Source organism: Oxyura jamaicensis, chromosome 14, assembly GCF_011077185.1.
Source record: "Oxyura jamaicensis isolate SHBP4307 breed ruddy duck chromosome 14, BPBGC_Ojam_1.0, whole genome shotgun sequence".
In the NCBI taxonomy this organism is placed as follows: Eukaryota; Metazoa; Chordata; class Aves; order Anseriformes; family Anatidae; genus Oxyura; species Oxyura jamaicensis.
In genome coordinates this window covers 1,195,207-1,221,977 of record NC_048906.1, presented here as the reverse complement: position 1 = coordinate 1,221,977, position 26,771 = coordinate 1,195,207, and the positions used below count along the sequence as shown (strand labels likewise).

Sequence of the window (26,771 nt, the reverse complement as noted above, 5' to 3'; positions counted from 1 at the left end):
ACAGAAGGGCTTTGAATAAGTGGCTAAATTTCCCTCCAGACCCGAGCCCCTGTGCCGGGGAAACAGCCAGTTTCCTCCCGGGGTGTCCCTGACCCAGCGCTCCCAGGCAGGAGAGCACGGCCGAGGCGGTGCTGCCGTCCCAGTGCCCGCGGTGCACAGCCGGCCCCGCGCCCGCCGCGAGAGGTTAGCGCCGGGGCTGGGGCAGCACGCGCAGGAAATCAGGCAGCTAATCTCGGTTTAATGGAAATGAAATACTTAGCTTACGGAAAAGATTTACTGTCTAATCTTAATGAAATGAATTCAAGGGAAAAAAAAAAAAGTTGCTTAGGAAACCAGGTTTCCCAGCTGAGGATGTGCTGGCGGGAGGCACATACAGCTGCGTGTTTGCTGCTTGGGCATAACATGAGCTGCTTAACCCGCAGTCTGTCATCGAACACGTTTGCTGCTGAGCAAGAGCTTTTAATGCTTTTAATAACTCACCAAAAGGTGGTGAGAGACTCCCATAGGCACTGGATGCGTAGGGCTGTGAATTCGTTTGGGTTATTTCCATGGGGCTCAGGACTGGGAAAGGGGCTGGGGTATGGGGCTCAGGCTCAGCCCCCCGGCAGAGCAGCCTCAGGACCCTGTGGCTGTGCAAAGCCCCATCCTGCCCACGGCTATGCCCCACAAGCAGGGCAGGCAGCGCTGTGCACCCATGCACCAGGACGAGCCCTTCTCACGGCACAGGGCAGGTGAGGGCAGTGCCCACTGGCAGGGGCTGGGGAGGGCGCTGGGGGTGATGCCGGGGTCCCCGCATCCAGCGTGTGGTGGTTCAGTGACAGTGGCAGTGTCCCACTGTGGGTGACCGTGTGGCCTCTGCCATGAGGGGCCAGGCAGCTGGCACGTCCCTGTCCACCGCTGTCCTGGTGCTGGCCTGGCTGGATCTTCCCCCTGCACCACCCGTGTTTAGTTTTGGGCTGCTGCCACTCTCCTCCTTCCCGTGCCCCTGCCCAGGCCCCCCCCACGCACTCCCTGCCTGGTGCTGGTGCTGCTGTGCAGCGGAACCCAAGACCCCAGGACTCAGCACAAAGCTCAGAGCTCGCCCTCGGAGGGACCGGGGCTGCAGACAGCGCTCCTCCTCCGGCTGTCCTCGGGCTCGGCTTTTTTCATTTTTTTTTTTTTCTTTCCGTTTAGCTCAAATGGATTCCATCCTATTTGCCCAGAATTAAGCTCCTGCAGATTTTAATTTGCTGACATTTTCTTCATCCGTTTGGTTGTGGATAGCAGGGATAATGCACGTGCCGCGCCAGTTCCTCCCTGCGCTCAGATCCCCTGCCCATATGGTCGGTCTGGGTAGTAAAAGTGCACAGTTGTAGTTCTGCTCAGGAATGATGGCAAGCAGCAGCGAGGGGGAAAGATGAGCTGTCTCGGGTAAGTAACGCACAGACCTTTCCCGGGACCCGAGGGGGCTGGGAGGGGAATGCTTTGAAAGCAGCTTAATTCTCAGATCTAGCAACCCCTGGCACCGCAAAAACGAGATGTGTGAAAAGTTAATTAACTCTTAGCGTCCGTATTGCATCCGAGCTGCTGCCGCCAGAGGCTCTGTGGACATCACAACTCTGCCGGGTGGGGGAGAGGGAAATCTCTCGTTTTGTGTGCCTCCATCACCTGCAAGCCCCAGAGCCCGGGTCATGTCTCGGCGGAGCTGGGGGTTTGGCTGCTCCGCTCCCCGCGTGTGCAGGGCTGCACCGTGCCGGGAGGGGAAGGGGCAGGTAGGTTCTGTGGGGCAGGGGGGTCCCGGGGCCGTGCGCCTTGCAGCACTGCTCTCCTTCAGAGATGTCTCCAGCCAGGGCAGAGCTGCGGCTCCAGCAGAGGAATCGCACTGGCTCTGCACCGAGCAGCACCGAGGGCTTGTCCCGGGGCTCAGGGGACAAAGTGGCCCCGAGCCACTTGGAGGCAAGTGGTACAGACAGAGCCTGGCCTGTGTTCCAGTGAGGCTTAGAGCTTGTGAAGCACCGCATGCCGGTCCGGTCACCTTCTCCCTCTGCACTGTCCCCAGCACCATCCGTCCCCATGCCAGTGGTGTTTCAGTTCGTGGCAGCGACGTTTGAAACATCTGTTTGAAGCAGATGAACAGCACAGCTGCAGGGTATGGAAATCACACAGATCTCCTCTCTCCCCTGTGACCTTTGGTGTTGCAAAAGCTTGTGCACTGAACAGCAGCGCGGATGCCCGGTGTGCAGGCACCGTCCCATGAACCTGCATGTGATCCGCGGGATGTGCCGAGGTCCAGGGTGCGTTAACTCCTCGGGAGGCAGCTTGGTTTGTTTAGGCTGTTACGTGTTGTCGTGGCTCTCCTTTAGGTCATTCTGTTGTGCTTCACTCTGCTGCAAGGAGAATACAGCCAGCTGTTGTTTGTCACTTCTTCAGCTGTGGCACGCTGCCTTCCGAAACAGCCCCTGCTCGATCTGGGGGCCGAGGCAGGGGCCAGACGTGTCCCCGCTGCTGCAGGGGCCGCACGGGGGCTGAGCTGCAGCGAGCGCGCTTGTGATTGCAGCCACTTTTGATCCCTGGCAAAGATAAAATCGCTGCCCAGCAGGGGTTCTCTTATTACGGGAGAAATTCCACCGCCTTCATTTTAATAATGCTCCAAACAATCTATTTGTCTCAGCTTGTTTTTCACGGCAATAAAATCGCTTGGCATGTCCCCATATTAAAATGCACCAGCCATCTGTGACTTTCTCTGGATAAGAAATTTCATTTCATCAGGACTTATAGAGGATAGATCGCGCTGCTCCCCTGCCTGCCCCCCTCCCCTCGTCTCCCTGCCTGCAGGCTTTGGGGAGAGCTTTCCTCCTCGCTGGGGCTGGACGTGCAGCTCGTGCGGGGCAGGGGCGATGCTGAGCCCGCTGCGTTGTGCCGCTGCTGCCGGGCGCTGCTGCCCCGGGGTCTGGGCAGTGACGCTGCACAACTGTGTGGGCAGTAGGAAAAGCAGCTCTGGTTTGCTTCCGTTATAAAAAATCACTAATCTTATAGCCGGACATATGCTAAATGGCCCAAAAAAGGAATTAGGACAGCAGGAAAAAAAAATGTGCCAGCAGTGAAAGCAGTTGGGAGCGAAGCTCCTTTTATTGCAGCTGAGTTCAAATAGGTCATGACCAAAATGCCTCAGTGCGAAGTCTGTTACGAGATTAATTTGGTTTGACAAATCAAGCTACTGCTGTAATGCAGATTTTATCAGCAGAGCCCGCTTTCACACCAAGGCTGATTTCCAACTTTGATTTTGGAAAGCAGCTGTGAGGTCTGAGGGGTTTCTTGTGCCTTAAACATGAGAAACTGCATTTGTCCTGGTGTCACTACATTGAAGAGCTTACAAAAAAAAAAAAACGTGTGGAGCAGGCATGAGGCTGGCAGGGGAAGGTGACTGGGGAGCTCTCGGCAGCATCTCGCTGGGTCATGTAGGGGGTCCCCGGCCGGGTGCTGAGTGGGCTGGGAAGGGGCTGCGCTGGGCTCCGCATCTGCGCTGCCGGGTGGAGGAGCGCCGTCAGTCCTGCTCCATGAGAGCAGCGGGCACCTCTGCAAAACAGCTGCGGCCAGATGAGGGATTACTGAGCCTTCTGTTCCGGGGGGTGGGATGGCAGCCCTGCCCGCACGGAGAACCCGCTGTGAAAACCAGAGGGCCCGTGGGGCACACCGGGGCTGCTCCCTCCACCTGTGAGTGCCCCTGGTGCTGTGGCTGTGTCCCCGCAGGGCTGGAGGGCAGCACGGGGCTGCTGGCACGGCCCTGCCTGTCCCCGCCGTCACACCACGGGACGAGTGCCCGGAGCCTGGCTAAACTCTGCAGAGGTGTCCGTAGGGAAATCCAGGCAGGGAAAAGCAGATCAGATTTGAGAAGATCTGTGCAGTTCCTTACCATATGGGTGAAGAGTCTTCTATCACAGAAGTGTGTGAAATTTAGCATTGCAGCTTATTATCGGGGCAGAAGTGTTTTTCCAGCTTGGCAGCTGTTTATGCGGCATAATTTAGACATAATCCAAATGTAGCTCAGTGTTTTAATCCACCCTGGGATGTGTTTTCTGCACAAGCGACAGACTCAAGGTCAGGTCTTTGATGGCTGTTTTTGGGCTAAACCATACATTTTTCATTTTGCTTTGCTTTGCTGCCTGGAGATCATTTCTTATTTCTGCAGCTCTGGAAAGCTTCACATCCTCGTTATCAAAAGACAGTGCTGTGTTTAAAGACGGCGTTATATAAAAAAAAGTTGTGGTTTTTTTAATCATCTAGCCCTAATGCAATGCGCGGCCGCATCACCCTGGGGGTGAATGATGGGGGTGAATGATGGGGGTGAACGATGCCCCGCAGCGCAGCGTTGGGCCCACGATGGCAGAAAGCCGGGGTCGGGTCCTGGCCCTGCTGTCGGTGACCCCGGGAGCCGGTGGCTGTGGTGGCCGCGGTGGCTCCGCCGTGCGCAAGCAGCGCCGTACCCGTGCAGTTGCTGTTTTCCTTTAAGGTTTCTCACCCATTACAGCGGCATGTAATTTAAACAGAAGCACTTTAGAAGTCAACTAATTAGCACCAGCGAGGCATCCCCCTGGAGTTCAGTGTGGAGCTGTGCCCTCCTTTCTGTGCAGCATCCTTACCAGCGAGTTCCAGCTGGAAATTACAGAGGCTGCAGTTTTAAGGAAAGCAAAAGGCTTCGGAGACGAATTTCGGGGCAGAGCTGGCGCTGGGGAGAAGGGAAGGCAAAGCAGACACTAAAGCAGGACTGATAAAAAAGGAGAAGGACGCGGTGCGTGGTAACCCCGGTGCTGGGAGGCGAGGGCGAGGGCAGGCAGCCCAGGCGCTGCTGGCCGCCCATCTGGCCGAGCTCCCCGCACCGCGGGGTGCCAGGGCAGGGCCCCGCTGGCACCGCTCGGCTGCTGGATCCGCGTCGTGGGCGTGAGCTGAGGCTGAATCTCAGCTGCATGAGGAGCTGAAGCGTCTCCCTTTTGTTCCTGCCGCACCTGGACAAATGGGAAAGGACCGGAGTTTCTCTCGGCATTTTCGGTACGTCTCTGCTCTGCTCCCCCCTGTGCGATGCCTGGGGTTAGATTTTCTGGGCAGGGCTGGTGCTCCCCTGGGCATCCCTGCGATGTCTCTGCTGCTGCTCCCCCACGCGTGGCGGGGCATGGCCAGCGAGGGGACCACGGCCACCGGCATTGCCTTGGCCTGGCCCGATCCTGCTCCCCCATGGCTGTGGTGTCGGGCAAAGCTCAAGCAAAAACTGGGGCTGGGGGCTGGGGAGGTGGGAAGAGCACGTCTGGGTCTGCTGTGGCTCCGTGACCGCAGCCCACCAGCAGGCGGGTTTGGGGTGCTGCCTGGTGCTGGCGTGGGAAGGGGCGCGGAGCGGGGAGTCCTCGTGGCTGGGCACCACGGCCGGTCCCCAGGGAGGTGGTGGCAAGCTGGGGGTCCGGCGGAGTGCGGCACAGCACCAGTGCTGGGCAGCACCCACAGGGCAGGGGGAGGCCCCTGGGCTGGCGGGGGCAAGAGGAAACCCTTAGGAAGTGCCAGCTGAGGAAAGAGGAATATCTGTGAGGAGATAAGCTGCAAATGACCTGTCTGTGAGATTTGAGTGGGCAAAGCCTGAGATGTGCTGACCACCCTCTGCTGAAGTGAGCCTCAGGGTGGAGAGCCGTGCTGAGTGGCTGGGGACAGGCAGGGCAGGCGGGCTTCTGCCGGCCGCATTTCCCGGCCCCATGGGAGCATGCAGCAACCTGCAGCGCTCGGGGACCTCTCCTGGCCTGGAAAATGCCCTGGATTCACATTGGTGCTGGTGCAGACTGAGTCCTGTTGAAGAACATGTCCTGGTACTCCACAGAGGAGGGCTGTCTGCGCGCTGGGGCTCTGCAGGGCTGGGGAGTGGGCGCAGGGCCACCATGCCCAGAGCTGGGAACTCCTTTCCCATCCCCTCTCCTACAGGGAATGCAGCCAGTGCCGACATGGAGCACACGAGGAAGAGGAGAGGGAGGAAGCCGAAGGTGCGAGGCCGGCGTTGCCTGGCTCCCCAGCACACGCAGCCTGCGGGGCTGCTGGACCGTGGGGTCCCCAGCTGCTGGTGGGGAGAGCCCTGCCACAGCCTCCCTTTGTGGGGAGAGGGAACCCAGCCGCGTGCTGCACCTCGGTGCTGGGCAGGGCTGATCCCAGGGACGGCTGGGCATGGCAGGGCAGCTGCAGTTTCCCACGAAGCGCCGGGCACCATCTGCCACATGCTGGTGCTGGTTTTGGTGCTGGTTTTGGTGCTGGTTTTGGTGCGGTTTTGGTGTTGGTGTCAGTGCTGGTGTGTGCTGCGTGGGTGCATTGCGCTGGAGCTGCAGCATCAGGCCAGCACCATGCCCTGCTCTGCATTGCCGGTGCGATGCTCGTTAAGGACCAGATCTGAGCACACGCAATTTCTCAGGCCATCCAAACCACTAAAGCAGTGCCCCGCAGGTCCCCCAGCAGCGCCGTGGCCGTTCTGCACTCCCCGAGGCCACGCTGGAAATTCTCTGCAAAAGGTTTTGTAGGAGGAAAATCATTTGCGTGCTCTAATAGGATTATTTTTACCAGTCATTTGCTCCTCTCCATTCTAACACGAAGTTTTACTTTGAACACTGAGCCAATCCATCGAGAAACGTCTTTGTGCCTGCTACGAGCCAGCTGTACTTTGCTCCTCAGCTCCTTTCTGTCTGCCCGCAGGTGAGGTAGCCGTCAGTGCCCAGTGGGACAGTCCTGCTGACAGCAGTGGGACCGCGTTAATTTGGCCAAGTGAAATGGGAGCGTGCTCGTTTTGCCTGCGGGGTCCCGGGCCCTTTCCCCACAGGAGGGGAGCGCAGCCCGGCCCCACTGCTGCCCTGCGCTCGCCTCTTCCCTGCCGCGGGGCTGCAGACGCCTCCGTGCAGAGGGGGAAACGGTTCATTAGCACAGTTTCGCTCTTTTCTAGTTGCTGCTTCATCACAAATTGACTGTGAATTGTACCGATGTGTTACTTATTTTAAATTATCACCAAATGCTTTGTGCCAGCATATGTCAGCATCGGGCCCAGTTGCAATCTGCCTGCTCCGGCTCAGCGGGGGCTCACGAGCCGCTGCTTTGAGCCCTGCCTGTCCTCAGCAGGCAACGGGGACGTCCTGGTCTGAGGGCTGGGCTCGGAGGCCTCCTCTCCTCCAGCTTCTCCAGGCTTTCAGGTTCCTGTGGAGGCGATGCCCAGGAGCCCCCCGGGACTCAGCACCACACAGCCGGCCGTGGTGCTCGAGGAGTGAGCGCAGCTGCGGCAGCGAGGTGCGGGCTGGGCGCAGTGCGCGGAGTTGCTATAGGAACACCGGGAGATAACGCTGCCTCCAGGAGCCCCGAAATGTGATGGGAAGGGTGGGGGGAGGTGAACGAGGTGTCGGTGTGTTGCGGCTGTGATGGCAAGAGGAAAAAAAAAGGAGAAAGGAAAAACATCTTCCCTGCTGCAACAAGCATGGGAGGAGTGCCACAGCCCGGAGCGAAAGCCGCGGGTCTGAGCAGGGAAGGGCGGCAGCAGCACCAGAAGGGCAGCAGCAGCACCAGAAGGCTGAAGCCCAGCTGGGTGGGAGCCCCCCAGGAGCACCCGAGCACTGGGGTCCTGCTTCGGGCTTGCTGGGACCGCTGGGGTCCTCATGGGGCAGCTCCTAATGGGGCAGTGGGGAGGGAACCTGGAATGGAGCAGGTTCCTGGTGGTCCCCCCTCGCCTGTGGTGTCACTGTGCCCGTCCTTGTCCCCACAGCATCAGTGTCTCCCGAGGGTGCTCACCTCGTTGTGGTGGGAGTTGGGGTTCAGCAGAAGCAGAGGGTGGGTGCAGGAGAGCGCCCTGGTGGGCTTGGGGCTCTCAGCAGAGGGCCTGGGCAGGAGATGGGCAGCAGCACCGTGTGGGTCCTGCGGGTCCTGGCTAACAGGCTGGGTCTGGAGGAGGTGTTCTGGGGGCTCTTGTGCAGGGCTTGTCCGCCTGGACAGCAGGGACAGGGAGGGGACCCAGAGGAGGGCAGATGGTCACATCCTGCTTTTGCTAACACCACCCATCCTGTCCCCTTCAAACACTGCCCCAAGCCACCCTGGGAGCCACAGCCCTCGGCAGCAGCGAGGTTTGTGGCATGACAGGCTCCACAGAGCGAGGTTTTCCCCCACAGGGCTGGCTCCTGGGCTGCTGCTGGGGGAAAAACTGTTAAGCCTTGAGCTGAACCCTGTCATTGGCATACCAGGGCCAGTGGCTGAAGAGGTCTGTGATGGGACACAAGGAGGAACAGAGCTGTTTGAATTGGTTGCTGCAAGTGGAGGGCTCTGAATTCCTCACCCTGATGGAGCCATGCACAGGAAGAGCAGGAGATGCAGCCAGCATCCCTGGTGTCCCCTGGGTTCCCTCTGTTCCTGGCATCCCTGGTGTCCCCAGCCCATGCCCTGGTGCTCACAGCTCCGGGGAGGGCTGAGGCTGACAGCACACGGTGGCTGGTGCTGCTCTGGCCTCTCCCAGATACATCCGGATCCAGAGCTCTGTGCCACGGCCACCTTGACCCCGTCCTCACCACCCTCCCTTGTCCCGTCTGCCAGGATTTTCATCCCCAAGAAGCACCGGCAGCGCTTCGACGAGGTGGTGTCGCAGAGCCTGATCAGCAAGCTGTGCCGCTCCAAGAGCCAGCAGCACAGCAACCGGCTGCGGCGCAGCCGGAGCGAGGACCACCAGGAGCGGCTCCTCGTGTCCACCCGCGCCAGCTCCGTGCCCCGCAGCCACGAGGAGGTCAGCAGGAGCCTGCGGAAAAGCACCTCGCTCATCACCAGCAATGTGGCCTCGGGGGCTGCCCGCAGGTAACGCCTCCCCTGCCTGCCCTCAAGCTGACGGCGCTCACAGGCTGGGAGGGGATGGTGGTATGCTGGGTGGGTGCTGGGAGGGATGCAGGGTACTTGGCCGTGCCGGGCAGGATGCAGGACACCAGGATGCCAGCAGTGTCTGGGTGCCAGCAGGAGCAAGGAAGGACACTGGGGATTAACCCACTTCCCCCTGCCCATATGGCCAGAGCTCAGCAGCCCCGGAGCACCGAGCTGCCCTGGCACGCTGCTGGTGCCCTGCTCTGCCCCCAGCCCCGTGTCCCAGACAGGCAGAGCAGGACTGGGTCTGTCAGCAGAGCCGGGGAATCCTCCCAGGGAGGGTCCAGGAAGGGGGCTCTGGTGGGGCTGAGGAAGGAAACAAGAACCAAACTCATCAGGCTCTGATGTCTCATTTGCTTTTTCACCTGCAGAACTGTGCGGGTTTATAAAGGCAACAAGAGCTTTGGCTTCACGTTACGGGGACATGCACCAGTGTGGATTGAGTCTGTCCTGCCAGGTAAGAAAAGCTGCCAGCCTCAGGAATCAGACCTGTCTCAGGTCCAAACGTGACATTTTAGGTGTTTTTTTGTTTGCTAGAAAATAGCAAAAGGGCCTCTGACAAGGCTTAGTGATGGAGTCACCCAGGATGAATACTTAATAACCTTGGTAGGATTTATCTTGGTTTTGTGCACTCCCTGCTTTGAAAAGTAGAAGGTGTATTTAGTGAGTAGCCTGAAACCACACCTGCTTTTGAGTGCAAGCTGGGTGCTGGCACCACTGAGCCCGGGGGGGCAGGGTCCCATCAGCTGAAGCCCCTCTCCTTCCCTCCACGTGCAGGGAGCCCGGCTGAGAAGGCTGCGCTCAAAGCCGGAGACCGCATCCTATTTCTCAACGGCCTGGACATGAGGTAAGAGGCTGCCTGGGATCAGCAGGACCCTGGGCAGTGGCAGGGGGGCAGCACGGTTGTGTTCCTCATTTGTCCTTGTGTGACGGAGACCAGAGCTGGGTGTCTGGGAGAGCTGGTTGCTGGGGCACGAGGGTTTTTGCCTCCTATGAACATCTCCTGTAATATTCTTCTATAAAACTGGCTCTAGGAGGAGTATTTCAGCTCCAGCCCTGCTCTTCCTTTTACCTCACCAGTGCAGTGGCAGCAGCCCATATTTCATCAGCTTGGACTTTCTGCACAAAAAGCAAGAGCAAAGGGTTAGAACAGGCTACGTGATAAGAGAGAGTGATGAATATTTAAAGGTTAAACATTTGATGCTTCTTCTGTCAGTGCTTCAGTTCTCACATTTCGGCTGATCCAGCAAACTGCTGGCTGATGCAGCACTGCCAGGAAACAGAGGAGACCCAGCTGAAGGTTGTCCTCGGGGCCCACGTTTTGGCAGGCCCAGCCCGTGCCGTTCCCACACAGACCGGCCTGCCTGCAGACATGCACTTCACACCCACCTTGCACTTTCTCTCCACGCAGAACGGGGACAGGCAGACAGAGGCCACAGCACTACAGTTTAAATGGAGAGTTATCTGCTGGGTCTGAGCGAAGCAGTGCTGGCTCCATGTAGCACAACAGCTCCGTGGGGTGCTCGCACACGCTGACTCCCTGCTGCGGGTACACCCGGGGCATCACGGCACGATTCACACTGCCCCTGCCTGATCAGCACAGGTGGAGCCAGGCAAGGATGCAGAGCCCAGGGGGACCGCAGCCAGGGCAGCAGGTGCTCCGAGCAGCCAGCCGGGGCTGTTTGCCAGACAGAGGAGGGCAGCTCAGCTCTGACCGGCTCTCCTGTGCCCCGCAGGAACTGCTCCCACGACAAGGTGGTGTCGATGCTGCAGGGCAGCGGGGCGATGCCCACCTTGGTGGTGGAGGAGGGGATCGTCAACTTCTCCAGCGGTAAGCGTGCCGGCCAGGAGGGGCCCGGAGTTCACGGGAATCCCAAATCCGAGGGCTCCAAACTGCCATGTCAGCAGGGAAGCACCACGCACCCTGATGGGCTCAGCACGCTGCAGGCTCTGCCTCCAGCCAAACGCTGCTCCTCCTGCCGGGCAGGCGGCTGCCGGCTTTCTGGGGTCAGGCTTAATCCCCGGCCTGGCTGCTGTCCAGAAGGCTCAGTGTACTGTGTGATCGTCCTTGACAGCCCTGTCCAGCGTCCTCCACATGCAGTCTGTGCCGTGTACTTGGCCGAAGTAATCCAACCCCACGCATCCATGGTCGCTGTGCAAGTACCGCGGTTGTGCACGGACTGTGCTGTTCAGAACTGCTGCTATGAATAATTTAGCTCACTGCTGGTGAGCGTGTCGGCAGGAGGAGGGTACCCGGGGTGATGCGGCTATTTGTCAGTGATTTCAGCACCACAGCTCAGCGCCGGGCTTGGTGCAGTGTTTCCAAAGCAGGGTGAGGGCGGCAGGGTCAGTGCGTTATATTGCAGGGGTTAGTGGGTGGCTCATCCAGCCAGAGCAGTGATTGACTCCCCCAAGCTCCACATTGGCAGCCCTGTGCTGCCAACCTGATTGCACGTGCCCTAGAAGCAAAAGCAAGATCTTCACTGCTCATCAGGAGGGCCAGGGGCACTCAAAATCCCTCGAAAAAAAATGAGACAGGATGGGATTTCTGCCCCCAGAGCCCTGGCCACATTCCCACATTTGAGCACATCCCAGCGCTCGGCCAGGTCCCTTTCCCAGCTGGGACCATCACCTGCACTGCTCCAGGGTCTGCACCCACACATCAGGCTTTGTGATTCCATGGAGTGGGGTGCTCATGCTCTGAGGTCTCCCTTCTCAGAGAAATCTGACCTGGAAAACCAGGAGGTGGAGCTGGGTGTGAGCGGTCTGGGGTGCAGGCAGGGGCTGGGGTCAGGCATCAGCCTGAAAGACCCCAGCAAGTTTAAAGGGACCCCGCAGGGCCCAGCTGCTGCATTCACCGAGGGGGGCAGCAGACTGGCAGGGCAGGGCACCCAGAGGCAGGTTACAGCACTGTGGCTCCACAACCTGCTTGATTTCCCCCCCACACCCCAGGAGGCACAGACCAGCCCCAGCAGCACCGTTCTCTCACTCCTGCCCAGCAGACGGGGCTGCTGCAGGGCACACCACACAGCCCCAGTCCAGCCCCTTGTTCTGTTGAACTCTCTTTTCTCTCTACCTGCGCCTTGCAGACTCTGACTCTGCTGACTCCCCGACCGCCTCCTCCGCGCTCACCTCCCTGCAGTGGGTTGCAGAGATACTCCCCTCTAGCATCAAGATTCAAGGGAGGACCTTCCACCAGCAGCTGGAACACCTGCTCACTCCACCTGAGCGCTTTACCATCTGCAAAGCCCTGGAAAGCTTCTTCCAACATCGGTAACTCGGCAGCAGCCCCACTCCTCTAACTCTGCCAACTGGACGGGTAGCAGTGCCCATGGCAGGGTCAGTCCTGAAGCAGGAGCAGACCTCAGCCCCACGGGCAGCAAGCTCTGATCCTTCTCTCCAGCTGTGCATTTCCCTCAGGGAAAGAGCTGAGGCACAAGCCTGTCTCTCGCCAGGTGTCCTGGTGGTCAGATGCATTAGCATTGGAGGTCAGTTCTGTCCCCCTTTTTCCCCCCACCGTAAGGTGACCTTGTCTCCCACAGCACGGGCTCTCTTGCTGCCTCTGGCAGTAATCTCACCACGCTCCATTCCCGACTCCTTGCTCTTCCCAGCACTTTGGCTGCAGCAGGACAGCTGCACAGTCATCCTGTAGCTGCACACGTCCTCCCTGCCCTGCTGCGGGGCTGACACCCATCCCCGGGCAGCATCCAGACTTGCCGTAGTGGCCTTGTTTCCTGCCCTTGGTCTTTAACCTTCCCACACAGAAGTACAGGAGCCGCTGCTCAGGTACTGGGGGGTGCTGGCTGCCCCCCTTCCACAGCTGCTGCCCCAACCAAGCCGTGCTGCCCTGCTGCTCCCCAGGGATGCACCAGGCAGAGCCAGGCAGGCTCCTGCTGCCTTCATGCAGCATTCTGCTTTATAAAGACAGATAAGGACCCGAATCCTGAGTTTTACAGGAAAAAACAACAAACCCCTCTGTATTTAGGTCACTGGCAGCAATAGACGAACTCCCCACAGCATCACTGGGGCTGCACCACCACGATGCGACCAGAGCCCTGTGCTGCCCACAGACCTGCAGGTGCTGAGGGAGGCACAGCTGCTGGAATCCCCCACCAGCAGCTGAGCAAACCCTCCTGAGGCCCTGCAGTCACTGCCTGTCCCACAGTAAAGCAGAAGTCATTGCTGTGAGCTCTCCTGAGACCACGCTGCTTCTGCAGGACTCCCCCAGTGGGCATGTGTGTGCCAACAGCAGCTGCAGGACGAGCACCAGCCCCTGGGGTCTGCGGCTGGGAAGCACAGACCCGAGCTGAGCAGGGCTCTGCAGCACCAGGGTGGGAACTCGGGTCCTGTGAACAGAGCCAGGCAGCTCCCTCTCAGCAGGGCTGTTCCCAGGGCCATCGCCTTCACCTGCCCCGGGGCTGCATGAGGGGCAGGGACCCCACTCCTCCTCCTGAGAAGCCTTTCTCAGCTGTAGCTGCCACATTTCGTGACCATTCATCATCAGCTAATTGCGTGCCTACCCCAGGTGAGCCAGCTGTGACCTGTAACTGCCCTGGGAAGGGCAGAAATCCCAAATACTAAGGTTATGCTGCCTGCAGGCTCAGCAAGCAGACAGAGCATTTCCCAGTGTGAGCACAGGAGGGAGCAGGACACCCGCAGCTGGGCCCGGGCCAGCTCACACACCGCAAGTCAGCTCGCCCTGCTCACAGACCAGAGCAGGGAGTTCAGAGGGCACAGCAGCGCCTGCCCCTGCAGCACCTCCAAAATACCAACCTCCGAGCAGGGAACAGGCTTCTGGCAGCCAGGAGCTGAGCCCAGCTCCACAGAAAAGGCAAAGCAGCCCAGAGCTGGGGAGCAGCTCAGCAAATCACCCCTTTTACCCCTTGGCTCTCCCTCACAGACCTGGTCCCTGCTCATTAGGGGGCAGGGACCCTCCCCTTGGTTAACATCAAGACAACAGGCCTGTTCTAAATACAAAGTCTCCTTCCAGTCCTTTATGACAAGTTCTTACTATTGCTTCTACAAGCAGGGTGCAGCAGTTGCAGCAAGCTTTGACCTTCTGATCGCCACCTCAGCTTCTCAGCAGAGGAGCAGCCTGGCCTCAGCTGTCAGAAGGCAGCCTTCCTGAGACAGCCTTCCTGAGACATCCCTCCTTCCCTGGGCTGCCTCACCCTTCCTCCCTGAATCGGGTGCTCAGCCCTGTTGTTCTCAACATCCCTTCTACCACAGAGCCAACCTGAAGCAGACCTTCAGCCCAGCCCCCCTCTCTGGTGTGCTTCTACCTGAGCCTGCCGCCACCAGCACCTTGGGTCTTGCTAGAGCATCTCTGCCTTCTGGAGCTCCTTCAGGCAGCTCCCCTAGCTCCCCCAGAGCCCAGCCTGCCTCGTGAACCAGGTTTTATAGCCTGGCTGCCAGGTGCTGCTGGACCCAGGAGATCACTCTGTGCATTAGCACCACCTGCACAGCTCCAGATCCCTGACATCTCGCCCTGAAGGGCTCGGTTCCTCGCTGGCAGCCTGGCAGCTCCGCGTGTAGCTGACCTGGTGTGCTTGCACCGAGGGCTCAGGCAAGCCGAGACGCGGGCAGAGGCAGGACGGGAAGCACAAAGCTGCGTGAGGGGCTGTGCAGCTCAGGACGTGCTCACTGCCTAGCCCTCTCTTTCCAATTTTGCAGGAATATTGACACTCTTATTGTGGATGTGTACCCGGTGCTAGACACACCAGCCAAGCAAGTCATTTGGCAGTTTATCTACCAGCTGCTGACGTACGAAGAGCAGGAGCACTGCCAGCAAAAGATTGCCAGGTTTCTTGGTTACAAGTCCTTGGCAGGTGAGAGGAAAGCCCCCGCTCCGGCAGGGACGCGCCGTGTCTCGCAGGCCCCCAGGGAGCTTGGTGCTGCCCCTTGCTGCCCCCGTGCAGAGCGCGTCTCCGGCTTCTGGCACCGGTGGGACTTGGATCTGTAACCGTCAGGCTGAGGGCTGAGAGCAGAGGTGGTGCTGGTGCAGTGGCAGAGGTTGTCTGTGGCAGCAAAGGGCTTCAGAAGCTGCTCGGATGGTTGGAGGTTAGGAAGGCCTGGAAGGAAACAGGTGGCCCAGGGGCAGCGTTTGGCTAAGAGAGGTGGTGCTGGATGGCAGCGGGGTCCGTCGGGACGTCTGCAGCAGTCGGCTGTGCACGGGCACCTGCTGTTATCGCTGGGGTAGGAGGAGGTATCTTGACCTGATGATGCCTGTGAGGTGACAGGAGTGTGGCTTGCCCAGAGACATCACTTGTCCCCGTCCCTCGTGGGGAGAAGCCTGCAGTCCGTCTCTGCTGCCAGCATCGCTTGTTGCTGTGGCAACACAAAACCAGCTGTGGCTCGGTGAGGATTACGGCTTTGCACTCGGACAGCGGAAAGTGGTGGGCAAATTTGGACTGAAATGCTTTAATCTTTGCATTTGGGCTTCGTGGTCGCTTTCAGATTCTTCTATTCTAGGCTATTTGCATTTTGTTGATGTGTTTATTTTAGACTCAGTGTAGGTAAAACTGTATGGAAAAGGTGTTTGAATTCAGAGAGACTTTTGGCAGAGCACAGTTCTTTTGGCACAGCCTTTCTCCCCACAGGCAGAAACAGCTAAGCAGTCGTGGTGCAAATACCCCCTGTTGTGCATGGGAAACTGATGGGTGTTTGCTCACCTAATCTGCACAATGTCCACTGCTTTTGTGTGTGTGAAATCCTGGCCCAGTGTACCTAAATTGCTGGATATTCCTAAGAGCTAAGACCCTAAAAATGGAGTTTATAAACTTGAGAAGATCTCAGGGGAGTCTATATGTTTGCAGTTAGCAGCCCATGTCAGGGATGCCAAGCAGGTGTCCCCAGCCATGGACAGACGAGGACGGTGCTGAGCCTCCCAGGACCATGCTGCGCACGGGGTGCTCCCTGGCTCCTTATGGCCTCTCAGCAGCGAGGGGCAGTCTGTGAGCACCCCAAGTCCTGGCTGTTCTGGTGCATGATGTGTGTCCGCGTGTGGGGGCGGGATGGCCGGAGATCCATGAATTTTGGATGGCTCTTCACCTGGGCTTCTTCCAAACTCAGTGGCTATCTCTGACATTTGTGTGTGTCGGGCTGTGTGACCGTCGGTCTGTTGGATACCAGGGAGATGGACGCTCCGGTATCCTCGTCCTGCCGTGTCTGAGCCTCTGAGCCATTGCCCTGACCTGTGCACAAATTAACTCATTAGCGTGGCTCTTGCAGGCAGTGCTCTGGTGCTGTCCCCACTCCTGGGCTGGGGGGAGAGCTGCTGCCTGCCCCAGCGGCTGCGGGCAGCCCCGTGGTGTGGCGAGGGGCAGCGGGGCATGGCGGGGTCCTACACGGCTCCCCGTGTCTCACGGGTGTCTTTCTGCTGCAGCCGAGCCGGAGGCAGAGGAGCGCTACCGCAGCTCCGTGCGAGGGGCCTCCCTGTGCCGGGGCAGCCTTCGGACCCCCCGCCCCGAGGAAGGGGGGGCTGCAGGTGGGTGGCGCGGGGCTGCGCGGGGCTCCCGCTGCGGGAGGAGGGCGATGGGGTCCCACGGGCTGTGCCCGAGTGCTCTGCCCCAAGCCGATGTCCTGACCTGTCCCTGAGCACGAACAGTGCAAAAAGGTGGAGGTTGGGATGGAGCGAGCCCAGAGTCTTTGTCTGGAGATCCCTGCTTTCTGGAACAGCTGAAACAAGCTCTTCAATACGAAGCCACTTGGGCTGAGCCTCAGCATTGTTTCCAGCCCCTTCCATTGCTCGGAAGTGAATTGCAAGGGTCAGCAGCCCATGGGTTTCTCAGTAACCAAAGAATATTTTTTATTTATTCTCATTTAGACAAACTGAGTACAGAGAGGTAAGGGGCAAGGCACAGGCCGATTGTCTCTCAGCTCTGCTTGTTTTCTGGTACACGCCACGCTTCACTGCTGGGTGGCTGCTGCTGCCACGTTAAACCACTGCCTGCCTGTTTCACTTCTACCCCTGGCACCAGCACCTGGGGCCACCTGCAGCTGTCCCTGGGGGCCTCGGCCCCGGGAGCTTGTGGGGCTTCACTGCACACCCGGCCGGGGCGAGGACTGGGCGGAGGATGGGATGGACCTTCAGGGGTCGGGACTGTCGGGGGCTGCTGGGGGCATGCACAGGACGGGGGTTTCCTGATGGGGTTGTGTCTTCCTTCGGCAGGTCAGAGTGACACCGTGGAGGTCCCGGTTCGCCTGATCCCTGGGGAGAGGCAGGCTGGGGATGGCACGTCCCTGCCAGAGACACCCAACCCCAAAATGGTGAGGCTGTCACCCGTGGGTGGGAGGCGGGGAGGGCTCCTGGCAGTGCTTTGCCCCAGAAACATGGACCTTTGCTTTCATGGGAGGCATCGACAGTTTGACCCGTTTCATGTTAATGCAGGAAAGCAGGAGGGATGTGTCTGCGTGTCAGCAACTGCTCTCTGTGCCTGGCAGCATCCCTGCCTCAGAGCTCTTCTCTGGGCAATTACTCAGCTGTAGTACCGGTGGGGACTGTCCTTGTCTTCCTGCAGCCTTGCGGGAGGCTCCTGGGGAGCTTCAGAAAAGGCAAAGTAGCCTTGGTTTGGGGTGAAGCAGTCCCTTAAAGATTAAAAGACATCTGTGCTGGATGTCCTGCCCTGGGACATCGCAGGCCCCTGGGGGGTCACAAGCCAGGTCTCATTTCGGGCACTGGCAGCAGCTCTTTGCCCTTTTTCCCAGATGTCGGCTGTCTACGCAGAGCTGGAAAACCGCCTGCTCGGCAGCTTCGCCAGCAAGATGGGCAGTGCTGCCCTGCACAGGGCATCGCCTCCGGCCCCGGAGCCAGCGCGCACCGCAGGTACCGTCTGTCTTCCCACAGCTCCCGAGAGAGGCAGCGCTGGGGGGCTCGGGGGGGCTCGCCTGGTGCTCATCGCGGTGCCGGGCCCCTGGCAGCCTGCAGGAGGGGCTCTGTGGAGCACCACAGCAGGACCCCCGGCAGCGCCCTGTCCCGCAGGTTCTCGCAAGTCGGGGATGCCGGTCTCGTGGCCGAGCGACCCGCTGGCCTCCCAGCAGTGCTACTACCGCCTGCACAGCAGCATGCCCTCCCCGAGCAGCACCGAGTCCAACCCCTATGTCAGCCTGGACAGCAGCCCGGCCCCGTCCCCCCGGCACCGGCAGTACCCCCTCAGCCCGCTGTCGCGGCGGAAGAAGCTCTTCACCTTCTCCAGGCCCCCGCGCAGCCGCGACACCGACCGGTTCCTGGATGCCCTCAGCGAGCAGCTGGGACACCGGGTCACCATCGTGGATGATTTCCTCACCCCTGAGAATGACTACGAGGAGGTGAGCATGGTGCTGGGCTTGGGGCATGTCTCCACCACGTATGTGGCAGCCCGGAGCATCCTGTGCTGTGCCGGGGACACATCCTGGGGCTGGGCGGGGGGCAGAAGGGGCAGGACCCCGCTGAGGCTGGTGGCTGGGGATGGAGGACAAGGAGCCTCCTGCAGACCGTCCCTCTTCCCCACCCAGATGAGCTTCCACGATGACCAGGGCAGCTACGTCACCAACGACGTGAGCAGCAGCGAGTACATCAGCAGCAGTGACGAGGGCAGCTCCCTGACCTACTCCACGCTCTCCGACCACATCCCCCCGCCGCCGCTCAGCCCCCCTCCGCCGCCGCCCCCCCTGCAGTTCCACGACCCCCAGGCCGTCCCCGCTAAGGCAGAGGCCGCCAAGGCGAGCACATCGCCTGCCCCCAAGTCCCTCATCAGCCACCTGCACCCCATCCCGCCCCCGCCGCCCCCGCCGCCGCCCCCCCCGGTGCCCTGCGCGCCCCCCCTGCACCGGGGGCTGCTGCACCGCAGAAGCGAGACCAACCACATGAGCGTCAAGAGGCTGCGCTGGGAGCAGGTGGAGAACTCGGAAGGGACCATCTGGGGGCAGGTACGGCCTGGCAGGGGCGCGGGGGCTGCAGGAGGTTTTATCAATGGGAAACCGTGGGCATGGGTGGCAGCAGCGTGGCAACCTTGAGCAGAAGCCACCTCCACAAGCAGTGAGCTATTCGCAGGTTTTTGGCAGGGGATTTACCATGGCTGACTCTCCTCTTATAAGGACGGTGCCATCAATGTGTCCTGGTCTCTTCAGAGCCCGGGGTGGTGTTGGAGGGAAGGGGCACAGTGCAGGTGGCAGTGCCTGCTGGTCCCCAGGGGCAGCACAGCCACCCGCCCGCTCTTCGTCCTCCTGCAGCTCGGGGAAGACTCGGACTACGACAAGCTGAGTGACATGGTCAAATACCTGGACCTGGAGCTGCACTTCGGGACGCAGAAACCAACCAGTAAGTACCGGAGCTCTGGGGCGGGTGCTAGTGGCAGCCGGAGGGCAGGGTGTGTGTGAGGGGGCCGCGGGGCTGAACGGCCAGCAGGCAGCGGGGTGCTGGCCCTGGCTCGGGGCAGCACAGCAGCGTTCCCACGCCGGGTGCTGTGACCGGAGGCACTGCAGGCTATTAAGGTGGAGATGGTGTCGCTGTCTCCCTTAATCCTCCTCGCTGCCGTTGTCTGTTCTCCTTGTCTGTTGTCGCTCTGCGTTTCACTCAGGCTGGGCAGTGGACCTCAGCTGGACAGTTTTGCTCCCGTTCTGCTTCCCACTCTCATGCTCTGTTAGCTCTGTCCGGCTGCCCCCAGGCTGTTGTGTCCCAAAATGCTCCTCATTGCCATGACAGGCCTGGCTTTTAACAGAGCAGAGCCCTAAACCTGCAGCACCTCTGTGCACGGGCTCTGCTCCCCATGCCTGCGAAGCGCGTGGCAGCCGGCGGTGCTGCGCAGCGGGAACCGGCTGCGGGCTGGGAGCAAGCTGCAGCTCTGCTGCGTGGGAGCTCAGCCCTGAAAAAGCTGTGAAAACATTTCTCTGCCCGCAGAGGGCATTACGAGTAATGTTTTGCCTATGTAATGTATAGCAGTGACAGCAGACGTGGGCAGGGCCCAGCTGGCGTGGGCAAATTCAGGCGGGCTTGGTGGTGGAAGTGGGACAAAATGGAACCCTTCTCAGGGGCTGTTGTTTCGGGGATGTTTCTGTGCAATCTGGGATCTTCTGTGTATTTCACCTCTCGTTTTACCTTTTTCAGCTGCAACTGAGTCCTCCATTCAGGAGATCTTTGAATCGCAGAATTCAAGGATTCCCGGAGCCATTGCTGTGTGCAGAGCATCAGCTCTCCTCACTTTCATTCATGGTTTCACTGTTTTCAGCAGTTTTCTTCCCACTGGAGCCGGCTGAGCCTGTCCTTACCCATGATTAAATCTCTCAGTTTCTCTTCCAGAGCCAACTCTCATGCCTGAAACCTTTAAAAAGAAAGACGTGGTTGAAATTTTGTCCCACAAAAAGGCCTACAACACATGTAAGTAAACGTCGTGGTGAAGGTACCCCCAAAACGGGCCCCGAGATGGGACCAGGGCTGTAGAGAACTGGAAAGGTAAAAGGCAGGAGGCTACATGAGCACAATCCCAGGAGCACAGTCCCAGCATCGCTCCTCTGGCCGGGGCTGTTCTTGCAGCCCAGCAGAAGCCGCCGTGCGTGCCCCCCGGGGCTGGGCTCAGCCTGGGCAGGGGGCGAGGACGGGAACAGGATGGGATGTGGCTCATTGGCCTCGAAGGGACGGGGGAATACTGGTGTGTGGGGCTGCCCCGTGCACCGAGGGGGTCAGTGCCGCATCTCCAGGGCTTGTGGTGGGGAGGAGCAGTGGGAGGGCTTGGTGGGACCTGCGAGCCCCCGGCTCCCTGGGCTGCAGCAATGTGGCAGAGGGGGAGGCTCTGGGCACGGTTTCCAGTTTCCACAGTGTCCCAGATGGACATGCTGGGGATGTGCTTGCAAAACGTTGCAATAGCCTGGTAGGGGTCTGCAGGGGCGAGTGACTCCTGAGCCACCCCTGCAGCCTCTGCTGGGCCTTGGGGGGCAGAAAGCCCTTCCTCCTCCCAGAGCTGACCTTGTCAGTGTGGGCACATGAAGCCCCGGCTGCTCTCACACCATGGAGAGGTTGTGCTTCTCCTCCTGGCCCTGTCCTGCCAGGCAGCCCAGCCCCTGACACCCTGCTGATGTACGTCCCTCCCTGCAGCCATCCTGATCGCCCACCTCAAGCTCTCGCACATGGAGCTGCGCCAGATCCTCATGACGATGGAGACGGACCGCCTGGAGCCTTCTCACATCAAGCAGCTCCTGCTCTACGCCCCGGACGGGGAGGAGGTGCAGCGCTTCCAGAGCTACAAGGAGAACCCCAGCAAGCTGAGTGAGCCGGACCAGTTTGTGCTGCAGGTACCTGCTGGCGAGAAGTGTTCCAGCTGTAGGGCACTGCCCATGGGATGTCCTGCAGAGGGATGGGGGAGGAGGGCACAGCAGAAAGCACGCAGCCAGCAGGGCTCTGATGTGCTGTGGGTGGGAGGAGCTGGGGGCACCATCACCGGGACCTCCTGTGGGTGACACTTGGGCCGATGCCCGAGGTGTCCAGGAGCTCCCAGCAGTGGCGGTTTCACAGCTGGAGCGTACCACAACGTTTACTGCATGCTAAGAGTGACTTTGCCCGCCTGTGACTTACTTTCTCTTGACTCTTGTGGGTATGGGCACCAAACCTCCTTCTGCAGCACTACACCGTTTTCAAGCACAGGGAAATATGCCAGGGAGCCTCTTCTAGGAAGGATTTGGTGAAAGGTGACAGCAGTAATTTTCTCCTCCTTTGGCTCTCAGATGTTGTCAGTACCAGAGTACAAGATCCGTCTGCGCAGCCTACATTTTAAGACCACCCTGCAGGAGAAGACGGAGGAGATCAAAGCGAGCTATGAGTGCATCTGCAAGGCCTCTCTGGAGCTGAAAAGCAGCAAGAAGCTGGCTAAAATCCTGGAGGTCAGAACCGTCCTTGTGGGCAGCAGCTGCTGGGGTCCCTGGTGCCCCTCTGGGGCCTGCAGAAGTGGCACAGCCCCGCACAGCCCCAGCCCCTGGCAGGGTCCCACCGCTGGGTGCTGGCAGCTCCCTTTGGCCCGACTCAGATGAGCTGCCCCAAATTAATGCTAATTCATCCAGCTTTGTCTTTAAACAAACAACAACAACAAAAAAGCAGGTGGGATGAATGAGAACATGGTGTGACAGGAGGCTTTTCCAGATGAGAGATGAACCGCGTTGGTGGCTCCTGGCCAGTGACTCCCAACACCTCGCTGAGTGCTGGGGAGGCAATGGCTGGCTGCACGTTAACGAGCAGAGAGCAGGAATCCCGAGAGCCCCAGGCTGACGTCCAGGTGGTCCTGAGGGCCCTACCTGGGGGCCCTGCTGTGCCCCTGGTGCTGCAAAGCCACAGCATAAGGAGCCAGCCTTCTGGAGGGGAAACAGCCCTGCTGGATGGCTGCTTTTTCTTTAAAAGACCCCCTTAAAGATCTGCAAAATCACATTGTGCTGAGTGGCAAAGGAGCTGATGCAGCCAGCCCCTGGCCGCAGGAGAGACCTGCCCGACTGCTGCAGGGGAGGGAAGGGACTGGTGGGCAGCACTAACGTGAGCTGCACTCCTGGTGCGGCTCTGACCCAACAGCAGGTCCCACAGGTACCAAAGGAGACGGGGATGGGGTGGTGTAAACGCTGGAGGTGACTGGCCGGTCATTCACCACGGCTTGTGTTTGCAGTTTGTGCTGGCAATGGGAAACTACCTGAACAACGGGCAGCCCAAGACCGGCAAAACAACAGGCTTTAAAATCAACTTTCTCACTGAGGTAAGGAGAGGAAGCGCGCTCCTCCTCGTGCAGGAGGCACCAGTACCAGGAGCTGCAGCGACCTGTTACCACGCCTGCCTTCCTACGGGGTGCTGCAGCTCCCAGCGAGGGCCCGGCAGCAGGGCAGGGACCTTTCATAGCACTTGCCCGAGAGCTCCGGGTGGGCTCTGTCCCAGCAGGGGCACTGTGGTGTGTGCAGGGGGCAGGGATACAGCCCACCGTGGGGCGGGGGCACTGCTTAGCATCTCAGCGCCTCCCGTCTGGGTGTAACGTGCTGTGTAAACACCAAACGTCCCGTCTGAACAGCGATCCATGCAGCACGGCAGGGGATGGCCATGCCGGGGAATGGGCACGGGCTGAGCCCTCGTGCAACCGGCCCCACTGGGTGCTTCCCAGCCCTGCTCTGCATAGGGTCTCCTTACTTGTTTTGCTTTGCTGTAGCTGAACACAACCAAGACTGTTGATGGGAAATCCACCTTCCTGCACATCCTTGCCAAATCACTTAGCCAACACTTCCCAGAGCTCCTGGGCTTTGCCAAGGATCTTCCTACAGTGCCGCTCGCTGCCAAAGGTAACCGAACAAAAGCATCTGCACTGCTTCCTGGTTCGGTACAGGTACAGGACTGGCCACAAGCATTGGTACAAGCAGGACAGTGACCCGAGCCAGGGGAATGGTCCTGAGTGAGAGGAGGGGGCTGGAAAGGCACAAGCTTAGTGGCAGGGGGTGGTCCCAGCTGTGACACGCTGCTGCACCTGGCAGTGCCCAGACACGGCTGTCCCTGTGCTGAGCCTTCCTTCTGACACGAGGTTTGGTGGTGAGTTCAGGTGTACCCTGTCAGTGCCGATGAGGAGCAGAAGCAGGAAGTGCCAGAAGCCATCCTGCTCCACCCAGCCCCTGTCTCCATCCATCCTGCTGCGCAGCGCCCCAGGGCTGGTGCCAGCATTATTCCTGCCTGCAGCGTGCACCACCTCACAGTTGTGGGTTCACAGTCCAGGTGCAGGTATTGCATGGACTGAGGATCACACGGCTTGGCTAGCTGCCTTTAAAAAAGTCACTGAGATCTCAGGGTTACCATCTGTGTGTGGTGGCCGGGTCCCAGCAGGCTGGCTGCAGGCAAGCCATGGGGCTGCCTTCCCCTTGCACACCATCACCTCCTGACTGCAAGCAATTCCCCTGGGAATTGGTGCTACAGGGGATACAGAAAGAAAATTGAGGACCAGAGATGTAAATCTTCCCCTGATAAAGGTTGCTTTCCTAGCTGGATTTTGCACTTGGCCCGGCTGCTCTTTGCAGCCCAAGGGCAGGCAGCACACAGAGCAGGGTGCATGGAGCCGCGTGTCCCCGGCAGCCCTGACCCCTGCCACGGCCCCCGCTCGCTGCCCGCATTAGCAGCAGGAAGGCAGCCAGGCCCAGGTAACGCTGCTGCCTCCTCTCTGCTCTGCAGTGAACCAGAGAACGCTGACGGCTGACCTCAAGGACCTCCACACCACCGTCAGCGACATACAGGTGGCCTGCCACAACATGCCCGCTACCGCAGAGGACAGATTTGCAATTGTGATGACCGTATCCTTCGGGAAAAGGGCCAAATCCTCAACACGACTTAAAAAACCATTTAGTTGTCATCCCTGCTTGGTAAGCTGCAGCACTGTGCCCGCATCTCAGCAGTTGGAGAAGTGTGGGGACCTCCACCCTCCACTCACTCCTAGCCAAGGTGGGAAACAGCTTTGTAGTGGCCACCATCCCCCAGGCCTCTGCATGGCAGAAACCCAAGCCACAGGGCCAGAAAGCTTCCTGGGCCATCTCCCCCTCCTGGGATGTGCTGCTGTGCCAGCTGTGCATGGCAGCAGACTCCCGTCACGTGTGGACCTTTGCAGCAGGTCCTTTCCTGCAGGAAACCTGGCCACACTCACAGGCAGAAGTGATTATTATCTGTCCTAGCCCCACAGTCCGTCTGTTTTCCCTTAAGCCATCCCTCTCAGTCCTTTCTGGAGAGTGCCCAGCCCGCCATGCGCTCGCTGGATGACCTGCAGCACAAGGCCATGGAAGAATTCAGCAAGGTGTTGTCCTTCTTCGGGGAAGACTCTAAAATGACAACTTCGGAATCTTTCTTTGGCATTTTTGCAGAATTCATGAGCAAGTTTGAGGTGAGTTGCATTTCTCAAAGCCAGCCCACGAGGGGTTTCCTGCTAAATGGGGGTGCAGCACCGGCTGTGGGGAGGGTGAAGCAGGAGCTGTGCTCCCCATTAACAAAGGCTGGCCGGCAGCACCCCGGGACGGGTGGCACCGAGTGGGTAACAGTCACTGGGTAGGTGATGCCATGGGGCAGTTTAGGGGGCAGTGAAGGGCGAAGAGGTCCGTGCCGGTGCCGTGTTCTCCCTGACACAGCAGCTGCCTTGGCCTGATGCTTGTCTCCTGCTCTTTGCTTTCTCTCCCCGCAGCGGGCACTCACTGACGTGCAGGTCGGTGAGAGCCAGCGCAGCCCCAGGATGACATCCCCCCTTGCCTGGTGAGAGGCCGAGGCAATGCAAGGTGCAACAGTTTATTGCCAACAAAGTGCAATTTGCTCCCGTTGAGTTTGGTTGTAAATACACTGCTGCCGCCTGCTACCACCGAGCAGAACCGCAGGCCGAGGGGCCGGGGCAGCTCGGACACTGAACGGGCACCACAGAAGGTCACAGATGGAAGCGAGGGTGAGGCACGGGCACAGGAAGGCAAACACCGCCTTGGTTTGATGACATCCTTCTTAGCATCCTTTATTTCAAGTGTATGACAGAATCAAGGGCTTCAGACACACCCAGGTAGAACCCCGCTGCCCTGTGTCCCCACAGCACACAGACCTGGCACCAGCAGTCGCGGGAGCCCTGTCCCCTGTCCCTGTGGCCAGTGGTGTGTGGCTGCACATGGCCCTTGCCCCTCATGCAGGATGTCCCCTCGTGCCTAAGCCGTCAGCTTTGGCTTAAAGGTGTGATCTGGCCATCAGCTTTGCTTAAAGGTGTGGCAATGACTGATAAAAAATCTTGTTGATAGTTTCATGTCATCAGCCCTAGACTTAACTGAGCTCACCAGGAGACAAATCCCTGAGCATTTTGGTGCCTCCTTGGAAAGCACAAAATCCTTAGTAGCTTAAAAATGAGTGGGAGCCATCTGGAGCCTCGACTACTGCCCCGAGGGACAGCCGAGCGCAGCCAGAAACGCCTCCTGTGCCCTCTGGTACTCGCTGCCAGGGGCTGGGGTCCTTGCAGTCCCTTTGGCGCACCGTATGATGTGACCAGTTAGTGCTGGATATACCCAGGGAACTCTAGAAGCATTCATGCCCATCTTCCAACAACAGCTGATTGTTATTTACATTAATTAAATTCCCTGCGAGCTGTCCCCGGGACAAAAGGGCTAACAGCACCCTGCGGTCAGTGCATGCGCCTCCAGGCGACGCAGCGCCTCAAGAGCTTTGCGGCAGCAAAACTACCGTGCATTAATATTGTGAGGCATTGCTCCGTGCAAAGTGCATCCATTGCCTTTCCAACCCGACACGCTCAAACCTCCCGGCCCGCCGCAGCCTCGGTGAGCCTCTGCACGTCGATGCCAGAGCAAGAGCTCTTCCTGCAGCCTGTGCTGAAGCGCAGAATCACCAACCGGTGCATTATTTATGGGACACCTTATCACCATCAAATCATCACTTTTCAATATTTTTTAAACCCTGCTGTAGAAAGTGAAGTATGTTTTCACAGCGTTTTCAGTCCATGCAGTTGTAAGTGCCAGGTAGTTTCCAGCCTTGTGCTGGCAGAGCCCAGCCCTGCCCGTCTCGGTCTCTTCTCTCCACTGATGGTGGTGACAGGGCAACGCGCACTCAGCTCCGCTCCCCGTTTTGGGTGTTGCACACTGCATTCGGTTGATTTTTTTTTTTTTTTTAATATAATTATGTTAAACATTTAAACTGCTGGAGTTTATTTTGAAACTGTCAAAAATCTGAAAGTGCTGTACATAGATTTTGCTACATGTTGTAACTTTCCAGAATAGTTAGAACTCCAATCCCTTTGGTATTTTTATGTGAATATTTTCAAAGAACCAGAACTTCTGGGATACGGTTATATTATTTGATAATGGGACTATGTATATTCAAATCCGGTCTCTACCCAATGCCTATGTGCTGTTCCCAAAATAAAGCTACTGCCTTCTGCCTCCTGACTGCACGT

The 26,771-nt window shown here is 59.0% G+C and overlaps 1 protein-coding gene and 1 long non-coding RNA gene across 2 annotated transcripts in view; one reads left to right on the top strand and one right to left on the bottom strand.

The window, feature by feature from the left end:
• Positions 1-25,450, top strand: part of GRID2IP (Grid2 interacting protein) — a 28,998-nt gene extending 3,548 nt beyond the window's left edge. Inside the window, exons 3-22 of the mRNA XM_035340088.1 lie at positions 8,563-8,817; positions 9,249-9,334; positions 9,655-9,724; positions 10,614-10,708; positions 11,967-12,150; positions 14,551-14,705; positions 16,262-16,363; positions 17,048-17,145; positions 17,584-17,701; positions 17,858-18,183; positions 18,370-18,783; positions 19,087-19,174; positions 20,153-20,230; positions 20,945-21,141; positions 21,571-21,726; positions 22,494-22,580; positions 23,022-23,151; positions 24,026-24,144; positions 24,561-24,725; positions 25,020-25,450. Of these exons, the coding sequence (XP_035195979.1) occupies positions 8,563-8,817; positions 9,249-9,334; positions 9,655-9,724; positions 10,614-10,708; positions 11,967-12,150; positions 14,551-14,705; positions 16,262-16,363; positions 17,048-17,145; positions 17,584-17,701; positions 17,858-18,183; positions 18,370-18,783; positions 19,087-19,174; positions 20,153-20,230; positions 20,945-21,141; positions 21,571-21,726; positions 22,494-22,580; positions 23,022-23,151; positions 24,026-24,144; positions 24,561-24,725; positions 25,020-25,091 (2,995 nt within the window). The 3' untranslated portion in view covers positions 25,092-25,450. The remainder of the gene's footprint in view (positions 1-8,562; positions 8,818-9,248; positions 9,335-9,654; positions 9,725-10,613; positions 10,709-11,966; positions 12,151-14,550; positions 14,706-16,261; positions 16,364-17,047; positions 17,146-17,583; positions 17,702-17,857; positions 18,184-18,369; positions 18,784-19,086; positions 19,175-20,152; positions 20,231-20,944; positions 21,142-21,570; positions 21,727-22,493; positions 22,581-23,021; positions 23,152-24,025; positions 24,145-24,560; positions 24,726-25,019) is intronic.
• On the bottom strand, positions 10,546-14,402 carry LOC118174621. Its single transcript, XR_004754705.1, has 2 exons — positions 14,160-14,402; positions 10,546-11,336 (listed from the first exon to the last, which is right to left on the bottom strand). It is a non-coding gene; the product is annotated as an uncharacterized LOC118174621 (long non-coding RNA).
• Positions 25,451-26,771: the final 1,321 nt, after the last annotated feature.